Source organism: Morone saxatilis, unplaced genomic scaffold (genome assembly GCF_004916995.1).
Source record: "Morone saxatilis isolate NCDOM2014 unplaced genomic scaffold, NCSU_SB_2.0 Contig18, whole genome shotgun sequence".
Taxonomy (NCBI): domain Eukaryota; kingdom Metazoa; phylum Chordata; class Actinopteri; family Moronidae; genus Morone; species Morone saxatilis.
The window spans coordinates 1,679,591-1,698,872 of NW_023339740.1; the positions used below are offsets into that span (position 1 = coordinate 1,679,591).

Genomic DNA, 19,282 nt, shown 5'->3' on the forward strand with positions numbered 1-19,282 from the left:
GATAAAAAGTCAATGTATGACAGCACAACGCTGACGCATGCACAAAGGGGATATGATGCCATTAACAGGTGACCACTGAAACGCAGCGTTACCTAAATAAAATGACAGATTTCTCTGAGTTTGAACATTGTTGGAAACATTTGGGATAATGGAAGTACACAACTGAACTACATGTTACATACATGACACTACAAAACATATTTGATGAGTATTATTTAAATGTGTGTGTAATAATAAACTGATCCGTGTTCTCTACTATTACTACTGTGTACCTTTTCATGAGGCCTGCTTGAACCAGCAGCTGAGCCAGGTCCTGACTTACAGCAGCACAGGGAGAACCCACCATGAAATGCAGGATGACCTCCCAGCGCTCCATAGCATAGCGGTCAAGACTGTCAATGTCCCGTGCGTGGCGATCCGGACCCAGAGTGCTACCCTCATCTGCCCAGGCTCTGCCCCTGTGCATCGACACATCAGTGGAGTCTTTCACTTAAAACAACAGATGATAACCGTAGCTACTGTACTGCAAATAGTCTCATTAGCTTATAAGCTGCATCGGGTAACTTTTATAAAAATAACCATTTGTCATTATTGCTGACATTTTCACTGAATTCTGACAGTAGTACATGAGACAGATAATCTGTGAAAAAAAAATCAGGTTCCTCTGGCTTGTTGTAGTGCTCCTAATGGCATTTGCAAGAATCCAGCGGGCTAGAATGAAAGCAAATAGACTGTACTTAGGAACCAGATTTTTTGTCTTGTGTACTATTGTCAGGATATAGTGAAAGTTTCAGTAAATATGAGAAAGAAGTTATCTACTGCAGCTTTAATACCTATCGTGTCCCTGTGTCCTGTGCTCTCTTTCCATTTTCTTCACTGCCTATAAATGTCAGCATCTGAACAGAGAGGCAGGAGAGACAAGAGGTTGAAAAAGAGGAACTGAAAGAGATGGAGGGAGGTGGACAGCAGGGAGAAAGAGCTGTTGAATAGAGGAGGGTATGGTCACACTCAGAGAGGAGGAGGAGGAGGAGTGCAGCTGTCCAAACACTAACCTTACAGCTATACCTCCTTCCTCCTCCCATTCCTCTGTCCTGCCCTCCTTTTCCAGATTCAACAATCATGACATCACAACCATGGAAACAAAGGTCCAAAAGTCCCCCTCCAGTCAAAAATCAGTTTTCCTTCTTGTTCCTGCAGTGTGATGTTTGATCTTTACTGTGCAGAATGATGTATGTTCAGAGTGAATGTGGTGTAGCGCTACAAAAGTTCAGTCCATTTAACATTTATTGTCAGAAATATAATATTCCTAAGTATGTTTTCTTAGTGTATAATCACCTGAATTTGAGAATCTATGTGTTTTTGTTATCTTAGAATGAGCTGTTTTTATTTACAAACACCACAGGTCGCCTTCCATTAGGTCCATCATGTTGAACTGCCATTTTTTAACAGTAGCCACTGTTAATCCATTAAGTAACAGGCTGAATGTACACAGTGAGCCTGTGACTGTCCTATAGCTACTGTGTCTTCACATTCATGGTGCTATGGCCTTACGTATGTATAGGGGAAGGTGTATAATTAGTGAACAGAGCTTCCTGGTTTATGTAGTGAAAATAACAGTGACGTGTCCTAAACCTGCATTCTTTCTAATGGCCATCAGGGGGCAAAGAAGAAGTCTGATAATATTGAGTCTTATGGAGAAACTAAGAAACTTCTGACTTGATTTATGAGCTCAGTAAACAGTTTCCTGATTAGTTTATGGTCTCAATATCTCGTTTCAGTCTTCTTCCATACAGCATGCTGTTCATTTAGTAAATTATGATCCCATTTAGAATAAAACAGATGATAAACAGAATGCACAAAACTCAGATCAAACTGTCAAACTAGGCAGTGCGGACCCCAGTTTGAAATATAATATATAATATATAGATCATATTTTGTGACCGGATGCTTTGCATAGTCCCATATAAAGGCATATTTGCCATCTACACATATTATACACAATTCAGTTTCTATCAGTCACAGAGCACAACAAGCTTATGAGGTACAGAAATGTACTACACACACACTCACACACACAAACACTCCCCACACCATTTCAACATTTCCAAAAAAGACCCTTCACACAACTCACTCTCTTTAGTTTTTTGTTCCCTGTCTATCTTTTCTCTCTCCTTGGCTTCTGTGATCTCTCTCTTTCTTCCCGCTCTTTCTCTGGGAGGTTTTCTCACTCTTACTGTGCACTGTCAGCAGGGAGAATGTGTCTATAGAGATCTGTGCTGGCTGCAATTCTGGCTCCACTGGCAGTCTTGGCTCCACTCTTCAGCTTGGTTGCTCTTCAGCTTGAGGTCATCATACCCGGTGGATTCTTTCAAATGCCATCAGGAGCACTAGGAGGAGCCAGAGGAACCAGATTTTCTCAGATTATCTGTCTCATGTACTACTGTCAGGATATAGTGAACGTTTCAGCAAATACGACAAAAAAAAAAGTTATTTTTAGAAAAGTTACCTACTGCAGCTTTAATGTAGCAGTTTTTCTGGAATTGACTAGATGATGGCATCTTTAATTTAACAAAAAAGAAAGAAAAAGATGAACCTACTTATCCTTACGGTCATGGGGGAGCTGGAGCTGTTAACATACAGGTCATCAGTCAATCACAGGGCTGACACAGAAACAAAAAAAACATTCACACTCACATTCACACCTAAAGGCAATTTGGAGCCACCAATTAACCTGTAAGCTGGAGCACCAGGAGCCTTCTTGCTTTGGGGTCACAGTGCTAATCACTGCACCACCATGCAACCAGGAAATAAATCAGATACATAAAATAAATCAGGCATCTTGAATTTCTCAAAGTGGACCAGACTCAGTAATATTCAGTAATATTCCCTCATCTAATAGCAGCCACAATCGCATATTGCCTCATTAGGTGGTTTTGGGGAGCGGTTGGAAAATTGTCCCTATTCTTTCCATGAATCAGCCCTTTGAGCAGGCCTTCTGTGGGCCCATTACAACATCAAAAACCCTACCACATACACAGAGAGCTTGAAAGGGTTAAATATAAAAGCTAAGTAATAGCTCATTCATTTAGCTCAGCTACATCTGGCTTCTTTCTGGTTTCTGGTTACAGCATATACAGTAATGCCACACTGTACAGTATATTTAGTAAACTCTCTCCCTCCCAGGACTCCTAATTCATTCGTCTCACCAACCCTTTTTCTCTTGTCTTTTCCAATCCACTGTTATCTCAAAAAATGAGCTGAGCTGAAATTAGCTTATTTTTGTTCTTACCTGCATTTAGTAAACTTTTACTTGTGCTTGTGAATTTATATAAATATATTTTTTACCTGTTACACAACCTTTATGTGGGCTACTTGGCGGGTATACAGGACACTGCAACCCTCCTTCTTTTCCTTCACATCCAGCGCCCATGGGTCTAGTCTGCTCCCATCATAAGTCCTGCTCCACATCTGATACATCCAGATGACCAATGACTCCTTTCAGATTTCTTTCTTATTGTGCACTATATCAAATAAATTCATTTAATTACTCAGCAAGCCCATTTTCAATTTATTGATATGTGGTTATTGAACACTTTCCCCCTGTACATTCTGTATTTTTAACATCTTTCTTTCTCCTGTGTATCCGCAGGCTGTTTGCCACCAAGTGCAGTGGCTGTCTGGAGAAGATAGCACCCACAGAGTTTGTAATGCGAGCTCTGGAGAGCGTTTACCACCTTAGCTGCTTCTGCTGCTGCGTCTGTGAGCGCCAGCTGTGCAAAGGAGACGAGTTTGTTCTGAAAGAGGGTCAGCTGCTGTGCAAGAGTGACTATGAGAGGGAGAAGGACCTGCTCAGCACAGTCAGTCTAGACAACTCCAACTCAGGTAAGACTGGGTATTCTATAGCAGACTGTTGCAAACAGTGATTTAAACACACATCCAATAAATTACTTAAACATAATGTAATGAGTTTTTAACTGGTTATAAAACAGTCTCATTTTATTACTGGTGCATTTATATGACCTACATAAACAAACAAGACCATCAGTGAAAATATTTCTGTATAGTTATTCTTAATGTCTGCCACAAGGTTGAATTCGGTCAGATTCCCCTTAAAATCAATGAAAAAAGGTGGTAAAAACACTACCGCTTTTGACCACAGAGGCCACCACAACTAACACTGTATGGAACCCCCTACTACATAATACAGACGAAGTGTGTATAGTGTTTTTCATAGTTGATGCAGCATGAATATCACATATAGGGCGGCTGTGGCTCAGAGGAAGAGCGGGTAGTCCACTAATTGGAAGGTAGTTGGTTTGATCCCCAGCTCCTCCTGCCACATGTTGTGTCCTTGAGCAATTAGCGTGCATTTTGCTAATGGCTATCAGATGTAACTACCTAACAATTAATGTAGATTAGCTAGCTTAAGATGTGTCTATATGTTGCCTTTATCTTTTAACCATTTTCAAAATGTAGTTGTCTTTTCAACATAGATGGGCCTAGCACATAGCATATCTAAGTACAGGAAAGGAGGAAGTTGGCCAAGGTTCCAAAAATGGCGGGACTTAGGAAGGGTCAATTGATATTAGCTTTAGTTAGCCAGCAGAGTATTCTGACAACCATCAAAAAGATATGTCAGTGATAACTGTATTGTGTGTTTGGCTTAAATGAAGTGTAAGGAAAACAAATGGATCACAGAGGAAGTCGAATGCAACAGAAGAGAGATATAACCTGTTAAGATCAGTTGTATAAGTCTATCTATCCAATGTAGGCCGACATCTTAACTATACCATTACAATGCAGTTTTGTTGTTTGCCAACTCAAAGAAAAGTAACAGTCTGTTTCCTATTCTTCTGCCATTTATGTGGATGGCAAGCTTTTTAAAAACTATGTAAAAATGTAGGTGTGGACGTGTATCTGTATTAGTGTGGGCGCAGATGAAGTTTTCTAGCTCAAGCAACTGAGGCACAATGCCATCCCACTATCCAATATTCAAACTGCCATACAAGACACCTCGCCTCATATGAAATAGGAACGTACTGAGTTGTGCAGTGGACCTTTATAAGATAGGCCGTATCATGTGAGGATGTAATGTATATACTGCAGAATGTGTTGGTGTGTGTTCGTAAGTGACGTGTCCTTTGCTCCTTCCAGGTCCCACTGATCACTGTGGCTTGATTCTTCTTTATCAAGAATGAATGTCGTCATTTTCTGTCCACTTTGACTAAACACATGTTGAATTTAACCCGCTTTCTAAATCTAAGTACATGTTCTAACTCAGCTGTGTGTGAGTGGCACTAAACTGTTAGCTTTAATTTAGACTGTAGAATGAGAAGATGCCTCTGAATCTTATTATTGACCTTGGATCCTATTGATGAAAAGAGAAAAGTATGAATACTAACATATCATGAGGATCCTGTCTTTTATAGTATTCAGACTATCCATGTTATACATATCCAAAGCACAAGGGAATGTACATGTAAACTGTATCTCATTATCCTATCTCATTATGTAGCTCTGCTTTGGTAAAAAATGCCTTTGCTATAAGTGTGAAATTACAGTGTTTGATTGACACAGCAGTGTGCCTGCTGGCATTAAAATTCAAAAGATGGCTCTATATGAGTGTGGAGGGTAATTTCAAAACAGTTGCAATCAGCATTTATTATCACCTGAGTGGTGCTGTGCTATTGTGCCTAACACAGTGTGATTAATCCATCTTCAGTCTGTAATATCCTGTCTTTTGTTTTTTAATCAATACTGAGTTAACATTAACACCCAACCCCTCTCTCACTGTCAAGGTCACTGCTTTGCTCTGATTCTGACCCAGACTCCGTTCCTGCTGCTAATCCCTCAAGTCCTCTCAGCTCTGTCGGTGTGTTCGTGTGTTTGTGTTCATGCAAGGATTTACTGGCATGTATCATGTGGAGCTTGTCCTCCCTCCTTCCTCTTTCTTTCCCGGCACTCTCTCTTGCTGTCTCCCCTGTTTCCTCACATCTCGTCCCTCTCTTTTTCCCACGCTGAAATGGGTCATCTGTCCCTGACAGGAACGAAAACGAGAACAGGTACTTTGGATTCCGCACGGCATCTCTCTTGGCCTGTGCATGTCGGGGGGAGCACATGTTCCCCCTGAGCTGGGGGAGCTTATTTGGGGAGACCAAACGACAGTATGCCTGAGTAACGCTCTTTGGTCAGTCTGTAAAGAGTGCACAGTTTTCATTCATGATGTCAGCAACAGCAGTGCAACTTGCCTGCACTGGTTTTAAATTATTTAAACAATGTTATAGACAGGAGACTTAAACGCAAGTAGCTGGCACCATAATGATGAAATATGATTAGCAGAGAGCCAGCTTTGGTTATTTTATGGGTGTCAAATTGTCAATACAATACAGGGCACACTAGCAGTGAAACCTCAATTAAAACAGAGACCATGGCCCCCTGCCGGAGTTTCATTTATTCTTTTATTTTATGTCTCAAAGCTGCTTTTTAATCGAGCAACATTAACATAACATCAACATGATCTTAATGTAGTAATGTGCAGTGTCGCCTGCACCCTGGAATAGTCAGTATCCAATGACATTGTGTAAAACTTCTTCTCCTGTAAGTAATAAAGCAAAGATGCATTCATTCCCATAACCAAATCAGTTCCAAGTTACTGTTCCAGCAGTAAAAGCAGATGTATTGATCCTAGAAAACAGCCCAGGTGAACAGTATGGAAGGTCTTGCACCTTTTTTTGTTCCAGCTAAGGCACTAACATGTTTTTCACCCTTCTAGAGGTTAATTGCATTGTTTTTCCTCCGCCAGCTGACATTTAAAAAGCATCCGCCACCTGGTGCACAAGGCGAGAGATGGCGAGGGAAATCAATTTGGGTTGTAGTGAGGGCAAGGGGGGGGCAGGACAGATCTATGTTTGGCACAATTTGACACCCTTAAGGAACCGATTTAGGCAACAACTGGAGAACATTTGGAGGACAAAAGACTGGACAAACACCTTAAAGACCCAATCAAAGAAAGTCACTGGACCATGGATCCATGAATCTTGAAAGTAGAAAATACACATGACACAGTATTTCTTCTGTGCATAGCTTCTCCTGTTTTCTCCACCTTGTTTTGCACTTCTTTCAGAGGATCTTTAGTAGCTTTAGTTTGCAGTACTAAGAATTAAACATCATTAACTTTTCTTAATAAGAACAGTTTTACTTGTCATCCCGCATGAAAAACACATGGGATGTTATATTGTAGTTGAAAAGGGATAGTTGGGTTTTTTGAAGTGGGGTTATATGTAGACGGATGTCAGCACACCACCAGTTTGGAGAAGCAGACAGGAGTACCAGCACAGAAGCTAAGCAATGTACTGATGTACACCTTGCTGTCAGACAGCTCCTTCATATGGGAAACTGAAGCTTTTATATATGGTTTTGTCTGTCGGCTTTGGATAGGGCATAAATGGATATAACAGCTTCAGTGTCCTGTCCAAAAAAGGCTATGTGATGGCAAGGTAAAACAGTGGTAATTCTTAATATAGCGTGCACTTAAACTGATATTGTTTTTTTTATGTACATTGCTTCGCTTCCATTCTGGTACTCCTGTCTGCTTTTCTAAACTGGGGTCATGCTGACTGCCATCTACTCACAAGTACCTCATACAACCCCACTTCAAAAAACCTGAACCATCCCCTTAAAGGATAAATCAAATTTATTACTACCTGGGTTTTTATTTTTGTAGTTGGCCATCAGCATTGTAAAAACCAAGTTAATTGCTGAGATCTGGCAATGCGGCAACATCGCTTAAAATAAGTCATGGGGTCGCAGTAAACACGAGCAACAAAGGTGAACACTTAATACTCAAATTAATTAACAACAATTAATACCCAGACTGTCCATTGTAAGCACTTTGTGATTCAACTTTGACCCACTGTACTCACTGTAGTTGTGTGTGCACACTGTTTTGCTGTGTCATGAAGGTTTATAAGTAGGGATGCACCAATACGAGTATCTGTAGCGATACTGTGCTCATGTACTTGTAGTCATAAAACTTCTCTGATAGTGCACCAGATACCACTTTAGACTTGTTAGTTGAGCAGGCAGAGGAGAAGCAATGTCAGCAGTTTGGAGATATTTTAAGCAACTTTTACAACATTAACAACATTTAATTTGTTACAGTCAGAACATGAGGAACATTTGATGAAAATAAAACATGTTTTCAAAGTCATTGTCAGAACTGTAATAGTATTGTTAAGAACTCATATCGGTACTTTGTTTCAAAGCAAATACAAGTATTTAGATTTGGGTACTTGCTGATACCAAGTGCTATGACATTATAGATGTCATCTGAATGTTTAGTTGGCTTCTTCACAACCCAATCCTGTTGAGAACCAAGAACGTTGATATTGTATAATCAGACAATGTAAATCATGATGTATGGAATCATCCATTGTGTAGTCATTAGGTTACAGTGTGATTGCTTTGTGTTTCCTGCCCCATCAAACTTAGTAGAAGTCCCCATGTTCCAATATAGCAACATTTGGTGACTTTAGTGTTATTATAACTAATAGAAATGATTAACCTGACTACACCATGTGGTTTGTTACACAGAACCATATGGGAAGTAGTTATTTCTTGGTTATTAAGAAATACTGATAAGTATGTACTGGATGCTAGCAGCATCTACGCTAACCTCTATGGGAGCTGCCATTGTTGCGTCACGTGTAGAGCCCACCCATGTAGCTGCCAATACTTTCTCAAAGGACACTGATTGGTCCGGTACCATTGTAGTTCGGACACAAATGCATAGGCAAAATAGATTCTCACATAATTTCATGCTCTAGCGGGTTACGAAATGATGGCTGAAACTACAAAAACAAGACCTAAGTCGTAACAAGCTGGAGTTAGATGGCCCAGACACATGCTATGCTGCCCTTTTCTCATATGTTTAATAATCATTTATTTTATTCAAAGCTTTACTTTATTTGTTTTATGTCACTAGGCTTATGATGATTAAAATGTATTTACCTCTGCCCTTAGCAAAGAAGTGTTAATGTTGTTCCACATCTCCCTACACCGACAAAGTTAGGCTTCCTTTTTCAGTATCTGTTCATGTCTGGTTATCCATCTGTCTCATGACTGTCTTTCTGTTCTACCCACCCCACTTTATGTCTGTGTCCTTCGTCTCTTTTGGGATTTATTTTCGTCATTGGTCCAAAGGTCTCTTGAAAGGTATGAAAGGAAGAGAGTCTCCGGTATCACCACCTGAGTCCTCTTAATCCCGCTCTAAGAAAATCTAGTCCTCTATTGCTCATTTGCAGTGCATTCTAATTGATTAGTGTCTGTTTGAGCCATTCCAATTAATTTGCATTCTAATACATTTAATCCATCAAATTAAAACATTTCAAAGCATGGTTAATCCGATATTGGATAATAACATACTCATAAAACTGTCAAGCTGAAATAGAAAAACACAAAACCCAGTGCTGACATCCTGACTCTATAGTCATTTTCATGAGATTTGGTGAACGCTGCAAATGGGTGAGTTTACATTTTGTTATGCAACGAAGGTTATCTGAAACTCTCCCATTTTCTAAGTTACTTCGCCCACCTTTGCTCTTCTTAAGAAACTACTCTACTCAAAAAAATCACCTAATCAGATAATTGAATCATTCCTGGCTCTGCCCTCTTTCATTCTGAAGACATATTGAAGTCACTGAAATAAAAGGCTCTCTCTTAAAAGACCCCCGGCTCACTGAAGTTGCTGGTGCGGTACGGTCAACAAATGAAAGCAAGCTTGGCAAACACAATCAGAGCAGGCGGTTTGAAAAAGGCTCTGCCTCTTGGCCAGATCTATTTAATTAGCTGTTAGAGATGTAATCTTGAAACGTTTCAGTGGCACCGGTGCATAGAGAGATGTCCTTCTGATTTACTCCCGGCACACTCAAAAGGACATCGAACAACAGAGCTACTTTCTATCTGCCAGCTGCTTTCCTGCTCACCTTACTGCACACTGCATCTGATATATTTATGAGTTATGGGGACATACCTGAATCGACAACTTAACAGGCCCTCTGGGAACTTTTAAGAACAACACTTTTCTTTCTTTGTAACTACATTATATGCACTACAATATGCAACTATATGGACAGTGACACAGTTGTGCTGTGTTGGCTCTGTACACCAGCACATTGGATTTGAAATAAAACAATTAAGTCCTTTCATTTGTATTGAAAAAGTACCCCATGATCCTTTTACAATCTTATCATGGTTGCACAAAAAGAAAATTAATATGAGCATTTTCTGAAGGACCAGCTCTATGGTTAAGGTTTTCTTAAGTTAACATCATAGTCATGGTTACAAGACTATTATTCTTAATGAATTGGCTCATCCAAACTTAAAAAAAAAATAATAATAATAATTTTCACACAATGAAAACTGCAGTTAAATAACACAGACCAACTTCCATTCACCTCCATTGATTTGGGGTTGAGGCAGTCTTTTTTTTGAGTTTTCCTCAGTCAGTTCCCATAGTCATGGTTTCATTTCAAATCCGGTGTGCTGGAGCTAAATGTGTCACTGTTCTCACACTTGGCATTTTAATTTACCCTTCATGAGTACAGGAAAGGAGAAAGTTGACTGAGGTCTGCTCAACTGTTATTGCAGCACAGAGCAAAAAGGAGCGGGACTTAGGAAGGGTCAATTGATAAGATTACTGCCATTTATTCACCACTTCCCTCGCATATTCTCAACTTCCACTCCATCTTCTTTGTAACATCTCTTCACCTTCTTACGTGTCAGCCCGTCTCTGCTTCTCTCCTTGTCTCTTGCTCTACTCTGAAAGGTTTTGTTGTACATTGTAAATACTGGATTAAGTTGAATTTGCTGGATTCTAATTGTGTCAGGCTTTTATCGTGCTGCCTTTGTCCTGGTCTCTTGATTATTAACATGTATGGTTTCTCAAATGTATTAGGTGATTTGTGTGGTTTTGTGGTGAAGAGTTTCAGCATGGAGCATGATGATTCTGAGAAGCGTAGATTCTGTCCTCTCCTAGGGAATGTAAATACACCATGTTTGATAACCATGAAATGCAATGCACAGACATGAGATGGGAAGAGAAATCTCCACAGACAAATATCTCACTTTTGCATCCTTCAAATGCATTTCTTGCTGTTATGCTACTGGCTTGATCTAAGACAAAGCTAATGCTAGTCTGTAGCTCTTACTCCCTGTGCATGAAGTTCTCTTCCCCTTTTAAAGCAGCGTTAGGAGACATGCAGCCATGCTCTGAACTGAGATCAAGCACAGCTCCATAAATGAGGTCCGATGGAGTTTTCATGCTTAGATCTCATGTCAGAAAACGGCCATCATTTAGCATGTGTATGCAAGTGAATTTTTGAGGACAGTATTTATCTTTTTTAATCACCCCTGTCTCCTACAAAATACTGTATGTTTTCTTATTTGCTTTGCCAGATATGTTTTGGAGGAAATGTAATTGCTGCCTGGAATATTTTAACAGGCAGTATTTTTTCCAGTCCAGTACGTATGACGTTCTTACAGTGTACAGAAGTTATAGGGATGAGGTTGTAACAGATAATCAAAGCACAGGACTACATCGTAGAGTCCTTGTCCGTCCTATGTGTTTTGATGTTTAGGGTTTAGTTAAAGTAAAGGAAAGACTAAAAGTATAAATTCAATATAAACATTCTGTATTGGAAGATACATTCTGTGTTACGCTGATAAAGAACTTACTCCAGGCAGAATTACATTTCCTATGAAACAAATCAGTGCAAATGAGTTTTATATGAATGTAATTTTTAGGAGACAGGGTTGCTTTTAAAATACATAAGCGAATACTGTATAGCGTTCTGCAAAATCGACTTTTAACTGTTGATCAACAAGCATCTTTGGTATAAAATGCGGTGCAGCTATGTTGTTTAAGGACTGGTTTGGATTTTCTCAAGTCTGTTTTGATACAATAGTCACATGCCATATGTATGCTGAGAGAGTTATAATCATCTCTATTGTTTCCGTACGGCCATTTAAGCTTGACGTGGGACCAAATCTCTCTGTGATCCATGCAAAAAAGCCTTCTACAGTATGGCTGAAGCTAATATGAGGATTCAACAAGCTCATATCTGAGGGACAGATATATTCCATAAGGTGTTTGCATCAGATGTTGGAGTGACTAAAAGTAGCCCAATCAGGGCATCACAGCTTACAGCCTGCCAACATCAGAAAAGTCTTTTAGATTAAACATTAGATGTGAGAAGATCTAACTCACATATACAGATTACAAGTCTTTTATCGCAAAGCTATCATGGAATAATAATTGGAAAAAGTTTCAACCTAGTTGTAATAAACTAAAATGTCATTTGGCTATCATCAGTTATAAGTCATTGTGTGTTAGTGCCCTGTCAATGTCAACTGCTTACCTAAAATTAGATGAGGGAATGATTTATTGGAATATGTCCTAACTTTTGAATGGTGGAAACTGCATAAATGTTACAAACATTGCCCAAATTATCACGACCCATGCAAAACAATTTTGACCTGCCCAAAAAGTAGCCCACGCTGCACACAAATGTCTGTAAAGAGGCCATGTGTATTCTTTGTGGACATCCATTATATGAGGAGATGATGAAATTCATCTCACACAGACCCTTGCAACTTTGTGGACACAAAAATTGTAATTTAAGCTTTAGTACAACATTTTTTTTTTCTAATTCCATGGACAGGGGTATACATCCTGGTAATGGCATGTGTTTTTGATCCTGACAAAACATCAGAAATAAACTTGCACACAACTACCAGGATGAAGATATTCACTTGATTTTTTAATTGGACGCACAAGTCAGTCTCTAAATGCTGAAAACCTTCTCCCAGCTTTCGTAGCTTACAGAACCAACCCAAAGTCAAAGCGGTAACATGCGTAAGTTGTGCACTAAAAACAGTGTTGTACCATATATAACGTTGCTTAGGACATCCATTTTCAATGTTTTTAAAAGAATACAGGGAGAGTTTTGTTTCAGGTAAGGCGTGTCCTTAAAGTAAGAGTTGTATGTTTGTTAGCTGTGGATTTAGAAATCCCCAGATGATTGGTAGGCTCTGAAATCGCCGATCGTCTGCTATCGCAAGACTGAACCCAGATATCTGAAGCCTCACATTAGCTTTGGCTAATTAAAAATAAAAGTACCAAACAATAACTTTAGAATGCATCTTTTCATAGAACAAGGATTGTGGATTTTGTCCCCATCATCCTCAATCTATGAAGGAACTCCTTCACAGCCAGTGTGGTTAGGAGGAATGAATACAGATTGATAACTCTTCCAAATGACACATAGCATGTGAATACTGCATTAATATAAAATTGAAAATATCCAAGGCTATTATTTAAGGAAAATATGGAAAAGAAATGAATCATAAAAGTAAAAATTCTAGTCTGACAAGGCCTGATTGACCTGAACATTCAGTCACTTCACCAAGACTTGTCAATAGAAAAGCTGAAATTATGGAATTAACATCATTTCTTTACCTGCAATCCCCGTAACCTTTCACTTTTCCCTTTTAACTTGTGCCAATGGGGTCGTCAGGGTCCCCAACTCCTGCTGACACTGTGCAACAACACCCCGCTGCCATTTTAATCTTTAACCCTCCTCCTTGTCCTTGTTCTTTGCAGCAGCGACGAGGACAACAAGCCTCTGCAGGGCAGCCAGACATCACTGGATGGCAACGTGAAGGAAAGCGATGACAGTCTAGTGGACTACGGTGAAGGTGGAGATGGCCAGTTCAACGAGGACGGTTCCTTCATCGGCCAGTACACGGTGAAGAAGGACAAGGACGAGACGGAGGGCAATGAGAGCTCCGAGGCCACCTCGCCCGTCAACGCCATCTACTCACTGGCGTAGCTACATAGTGGCACACAATGGACTCAGTTGCGCCCTCTGATTTGAGAGCAACATCATACACCAGACACCAAAACACACACACACACAAATATATTACTATATGAAACACATTAAACAAACGCAGCAGGGCCTGTCTGGAGACTGTGTAGGCTTTCCTCTGCAGATTAAGTAAGAGAGGAACACGAGGTTGGAATTAGACCACAAGCCTTTGTTTTACTTTTCCAGCTCTGAGAAATTGGCCCCTTGGAGGTGACGTTTGGACAAAGTGGACAGTGCTCGTTTTCCTCTGCACTCTGCCTGCCCTTTACCCACACAGACTAAGTGTGCCTTTGGGGCAGCTTTCAGCATTTGGAAGCATCAACAAGCATTCTTTAGAGATTTTTCTTTGGTTGGTTTCTGCTCCAAACATTTCCAGTGTCCATGCTCTCCTTCCTGATACACCCATCATACCTCCTCTGTGTAGCATCCCAGTAAAGTACACACAAGAAGTCCCTTACACACACACACACTGGCCCCATCCTGTAACATATCAGCTTCTAAACATCAAACTCAACAGGATGCCGGCAGATATGTTTATCATATTGATATTTACGCAATGAAAGATTTTAGTTTTTCCACAGCTGGTAGACGAGTCATTGAATCTGAGTGCTGAATACAGTCATGGCACACATTTTAGTGCCCTGCAAAACTATGCACTATCACCTCCATACCATTTTGGGTTTAATCTGGTTAGTAAAAGTACACATTTTCCATTTCGTTACCACTTGCAGGCTGAATCACTTGCTTTTATTCACTTTGCCTTGTAGACGTGGTAGACATGTTTTTCTTACCTCGAATCCAATGTTATATTGCAGATGTTCAAAATGGCCGCCACAACAAGAGCTATTTCTGCCACAAGCAGCAAGCTCTGCTACAGTATGTTGTTGATGAGTCCCTTTTTTTTTTTTTTAAAGTTGATAAATAATATTTTGGAAGCATGGTAGTAACTTAGTGCAAGAGAAATGGGAAGGCAACAGAGAGGAACACTAGTTTTGCTTGAGAAACACCAGTAGTTCACAACCCAGTGATTCCTTATTTAGCATGCAGGCTAATGCTGCATTCATGTCAAATGGGATCAACTGTTGGTTGATGGTTGTACTTCTTTGGAGCTGTAAAGCTTATATGATTCTGTTTCTCTGCTGGTTTCTTATTTGTTACAACATGAATAAGTGAGCGGTCCTTTTTTTTTACACCAAACCAAACATTGCAACGTCAATCCAACATGGTGATCGCATAATGACTTACTATGAAAGAAAACATTTTTAAAAAAAATACTTTATATTCCTCTACAACTTTCCTACATGTATTTTCTTAGCTTTGACACCGGAATTAATTCTGTTAGTTTAGGGTCCCTTTAAGCTGAGATGTATAATATTTTCAAGTTGGAAGCTAATATCTACGTTCTCTCCCATGGGACATGAATGCAGCATGAGAGGCTGGGATCCTTAAGGTGTGTTCAGACTAAATTTCTGCCTTGCATTTTTCTCACAAATTTCGTCACTGGATTGTTTTTGCAGTCTGTCTTTATTCGCCTTAAACAGCCAATGTACAGACTTTAGGTGTCAGCTAGCTAGCAACATCCACACCAACCTCCAATTCTTACTTTGTTTTATTTTTCCTCAGAAGCTCACATTGTCAACATTTTCAATTCGGATGGGCACATCTTCGGCTTAATTCATGATTGTTTTTCCTCTTACGTCTTTGTAACATATATGCAATTGCACCGCCTCTAAAATTGTCTTCATGTTTAGTCTGAATCCACCCTGAGAGAAGGATCTACACTTCTTTCCTTCCCTCTAGTTTTTATAAACTCAATCAATTTGATGAAAAAATAAGGACTGCGTTAGGGCCACGTAGAATACTTGAATTAAATTTACAGCATGAATATATGTACATTAAATTCAGAGCCACCTTTTGAAATGAAGCCCATAAGCTTACTCTTCAGTTTTTGCAGAGGACAAAATAAAAAATAAAAATATTTGAGTGACAGAACAAGTTTTTAGAAGTACACACACTCAGTATTTCACTTGTTCTTCAACCATATTTGCCATGTAGTCATTCTGTTAGTAGACTGATGGACTGACTCAATGATTTGCTTGGGTTTCCTGATTTTATACTAAATGGTCACTGAGTGCTCATTGGTTTCACCACATAACTTTGGCACTCATACTGTAGTTACCTGCTACTCAACGGCACTATTAAACCCTAAATCACATAGATCTTTACTGCAGTTAGCGACTGCGAGTTGTATTTTAAATATTAATATTATTTTATATTTCTATTTATTACATTATGTGGATAGTATTAATATATTAGTCCTTAATTTAATTATTGTTACATACACATTTTTTAACCAAATAATTTTAAATCTCCAGAATCTGTTATTGTTCATCATAAGAGGCATTCAACACAACAGTATGTTGTCTGCTGTAAACAAAACAACAAAATACCCGTCATCGTACATGAAAAGGTTATGTTTATCCGTCCGTTGTGCTGCTCTTCTTGTACTCATGTTGTATTACTCTGTGTTATTCAGATTTATGTAACAAAACTTTTCCACCACACAAAAAGTTAATATTGTTGCTTATTATTCATTCGACATATATTCTGTACATGTAGGTCCTGAAAAAAAAACTCTTGTCTTTGTAAATATTTAAGTCGATTTCCCCAGAAAAATGCTTTATCCGAAAAGGAAACTAAAAGTCACAAATCTGTATCCACCGAGCAAATGCGAAGCGTGCATCTCTAGTCTGTCACCCACCTTTGTATTGTAGCTTTGACTAACATTTGCACTCTGAAAAAGTAACAAGAATCATTCTTCACTCTGTGTTGCCCTTTTCTTTGACATTGTGAAATATGGTACTGACTGTGGCAAGTCCATCAGTCGCTTGTTGATGATGGTTTGGATTCTATATTGTGAAAGAGGAATACATTAGATTCTTTATGATGTAAATAAGATGTAAGTGCTCCTGCAATATACCGTTTGTAGCACTGTCGCGCACAAGCTGCTAGTAGGCCTAAAAAAAACATACATTTGCCGAGGTATTGGAACAAACTCCCCTCCTTTAAACTGTTTGCCATCACTCACAGACTGCATAGATTCATTGTTCCCATAATGCCTTTCACCTAACATGCCTATTGTTACATAGCTAGTTCCATTTTAGAGGACAGAACATTGAGTCTGCTCCTCCTGTCAGGCCTCACACAGACCAAAACTAAAGCTCAAATTACTCTCTAATTCATTTGGACCACACACACCAATTTGTGTTGGTCTACCTATGCAGACGACTAGCGTCATGTAAACAAAAATGTGTGCATGTCCGCTGTCCACATCCATGTCTATTTTGGGCAATTCTGACCCATAATGCTACATTCAGGCAATCTCATCAACTTGAAAAATCCACACTTCCAAAAGAAATACTGCAGGTCCTTAATAATTCATAACCTGGGTTTCCCAAAACATTAACTTTTAAGAATCTTGTGAAGCTTTGGTAATAGTTTTTTTCCTGCCTTTTCACTGCAGGGCCAACTATGTCATTTTACTCTCTTTGGTAGGTGAGTAAGCTGTTTCGGGACAAACCACAGCGCAAGATGTTTTCACAAACCCCAATTGGTGCCAGTTGGTGGCCCATTACCTTACATTATGTAATAGGTTTAGAAGTGGTAAATACCACTGATAAACTTGGGTAAAGCCATCTGACAAACAGGCAGGTAAAAAGGCGAATATGATTAACATTTTTAGTTGGCAAAACAAGTGCCACCAAAAAAACGGTGGAGTTTATTTCCAGCTGACATTTGCATCCTGTATTGGCTTTACAATAGTCAGCTTTATCTGACAATTATTACAAGTTGACAAAGATTGCCATAAATGCACCATTAAACATTTGACGGGTCCACAATACATTAACCAAATCTGGCAAAAGAAGCCTGCAGTTCTTGACTCATTTGAAGTCGAACTGACCTTGTCCATCTATTGTAACACTTTCAATCTGCAGACTTCAAAGGAGGAGGCCTCTAAAATGGAACACAGCTTGTGTCCCGGTGACAGGCGGCCATTTTGAAAACAGTTCTGGCCTGGTATTTCCTTCCCCCTTTTAAAACAAAAGAGTGTCTGATTCTTCTAAAACACAACCTCTGTGCCACTAATTCCAAAAACTCATGTTTCCTTATGTCTCTCTGCAGGAACTCAAAGCAATATCCTCTGAGTTTTAATCAGTGGAGTGTTTTCCTCTGATACCATTGTTTTACTGTTGACTCTAACGCTGGTGTGAGCACCGAGCACAGACATCTTGACAAAAACAGCAAACCGGTGCTGCGATGGAAGAAAACTGGAAGAAAAAGCACTGAGAGATCAAACATTGGTAACGTTAGTCCGAACATTCAAACTGGACTCGTTGGAAGTGTTTTCTTTAAGATCTGTCCTGGAAACCTGCATCCCCTCCTTCTTCCCACACGGCCTTTCTCACCCCCCCGAGTGGATCACAATAGGGGAATGTTGTAGACTGGCTATATAACAAAGAAAAGAGAAATATGCATATTTGCTGAAACACAGTGCTTTTTTTTCTTGTCCTTTTCTTTGTGCACGTCGATTTTAGGTACACACGGAGCCAAGTGTCTCTTTTTCTCTCCGCATCACCTCAGCTCACCTTTCATCGGGGAAAAGAAAATGTCAATGTGCAGTTCTACAGCTTTTTGTTTCTCTTTGTTTCAAAATGCTGCAACGTCTAGAATCTTACTGGTGCAACTGGATTTTTTGGGATTGATCACATGCGGTTTGGCTTTTTTTTAATGAATTCTCATATTAGCATCTTCTTGTTTTTACCATGTGTAACAGAGCAGCTCGTCAAAGTCTTGCTTCGACACGCAAAATAACAGCTTTTGTAAGGTACATACTCAACAGAAAATGGCATAAATATATTCACCATGTATGCGTGTATGATGAGATGTTGCAACTTCTGCTAGCGACGCCTTCTTTATAGTAAAGCTATCTCCTTTTCTCTACCTCCTGACGCCTGGTCTCTTCATCTCTGAGCTTGTCATGTTTTCAGAGCAGATGCTAAATATTATCTATTATAGTTTCAAAGACTAACAAGAACAATGTGTTGTCTGACCTTGTGTTTAGTTAAACAGCTGTAGAATAAGTAGAGGTCCCCCAGGTAATGTAGCAGATACTTTGGAGGTTATCAGCTGTTTGTTGACATCTGTAAACAGTTGATTTTGATAATCAGTGTACAGCTTCCATCTCAACAGAATTCATCAGACATGTAATTTATGCTGTCTTTGGCTGAGAACTGATCATCACAGATAAATCTGACTGTATTGCTTTAGCTAATTATGCATCCAGCCAACCATCA

At 39.5% G+C, this 19,282-nt stretch overlaps 1 protein-coding gene and 1 long non-coding RNA gene across 2 annotated transcripts in view; both read left to right on the forward strand.

Annotated features, from left to right (window-relative positions):
• The window catches only part of LOC118328065 (LIM/homeobox protein LMX-1.2-like), a 48,064-nt gene extending 44,141 nt beyond the window's left edge, over positions 1-3,923 (forward strand). The window contains exon 3 of the mRNA XM_035661669.1: positions 3,650-3,923. Coding sequence (XP_035517562.1) covers positions 3,650-3,923 — 274 coding nt within the window. The remainder of the gene's footprint in view (positions 1-3,649) is intronic.
• A 1,087-nt stretch (positions 3,924-5,010) lies between these two features.
• On the forward strand, positions 5,011-18,929 carry LOC118328449. The gene is made up of 3 exons (XR_004796736.1): positions 5,011-6,062; positions 9,202-9,213; positions 13,661-18,929. It is a non-coding gene; the product is annotated as an uncharacterized LOC118328449 (long non-coding RNA).
• The last annotated feature ends 353 nt before the right edge of the window (positions 18,930-19,282 follow it).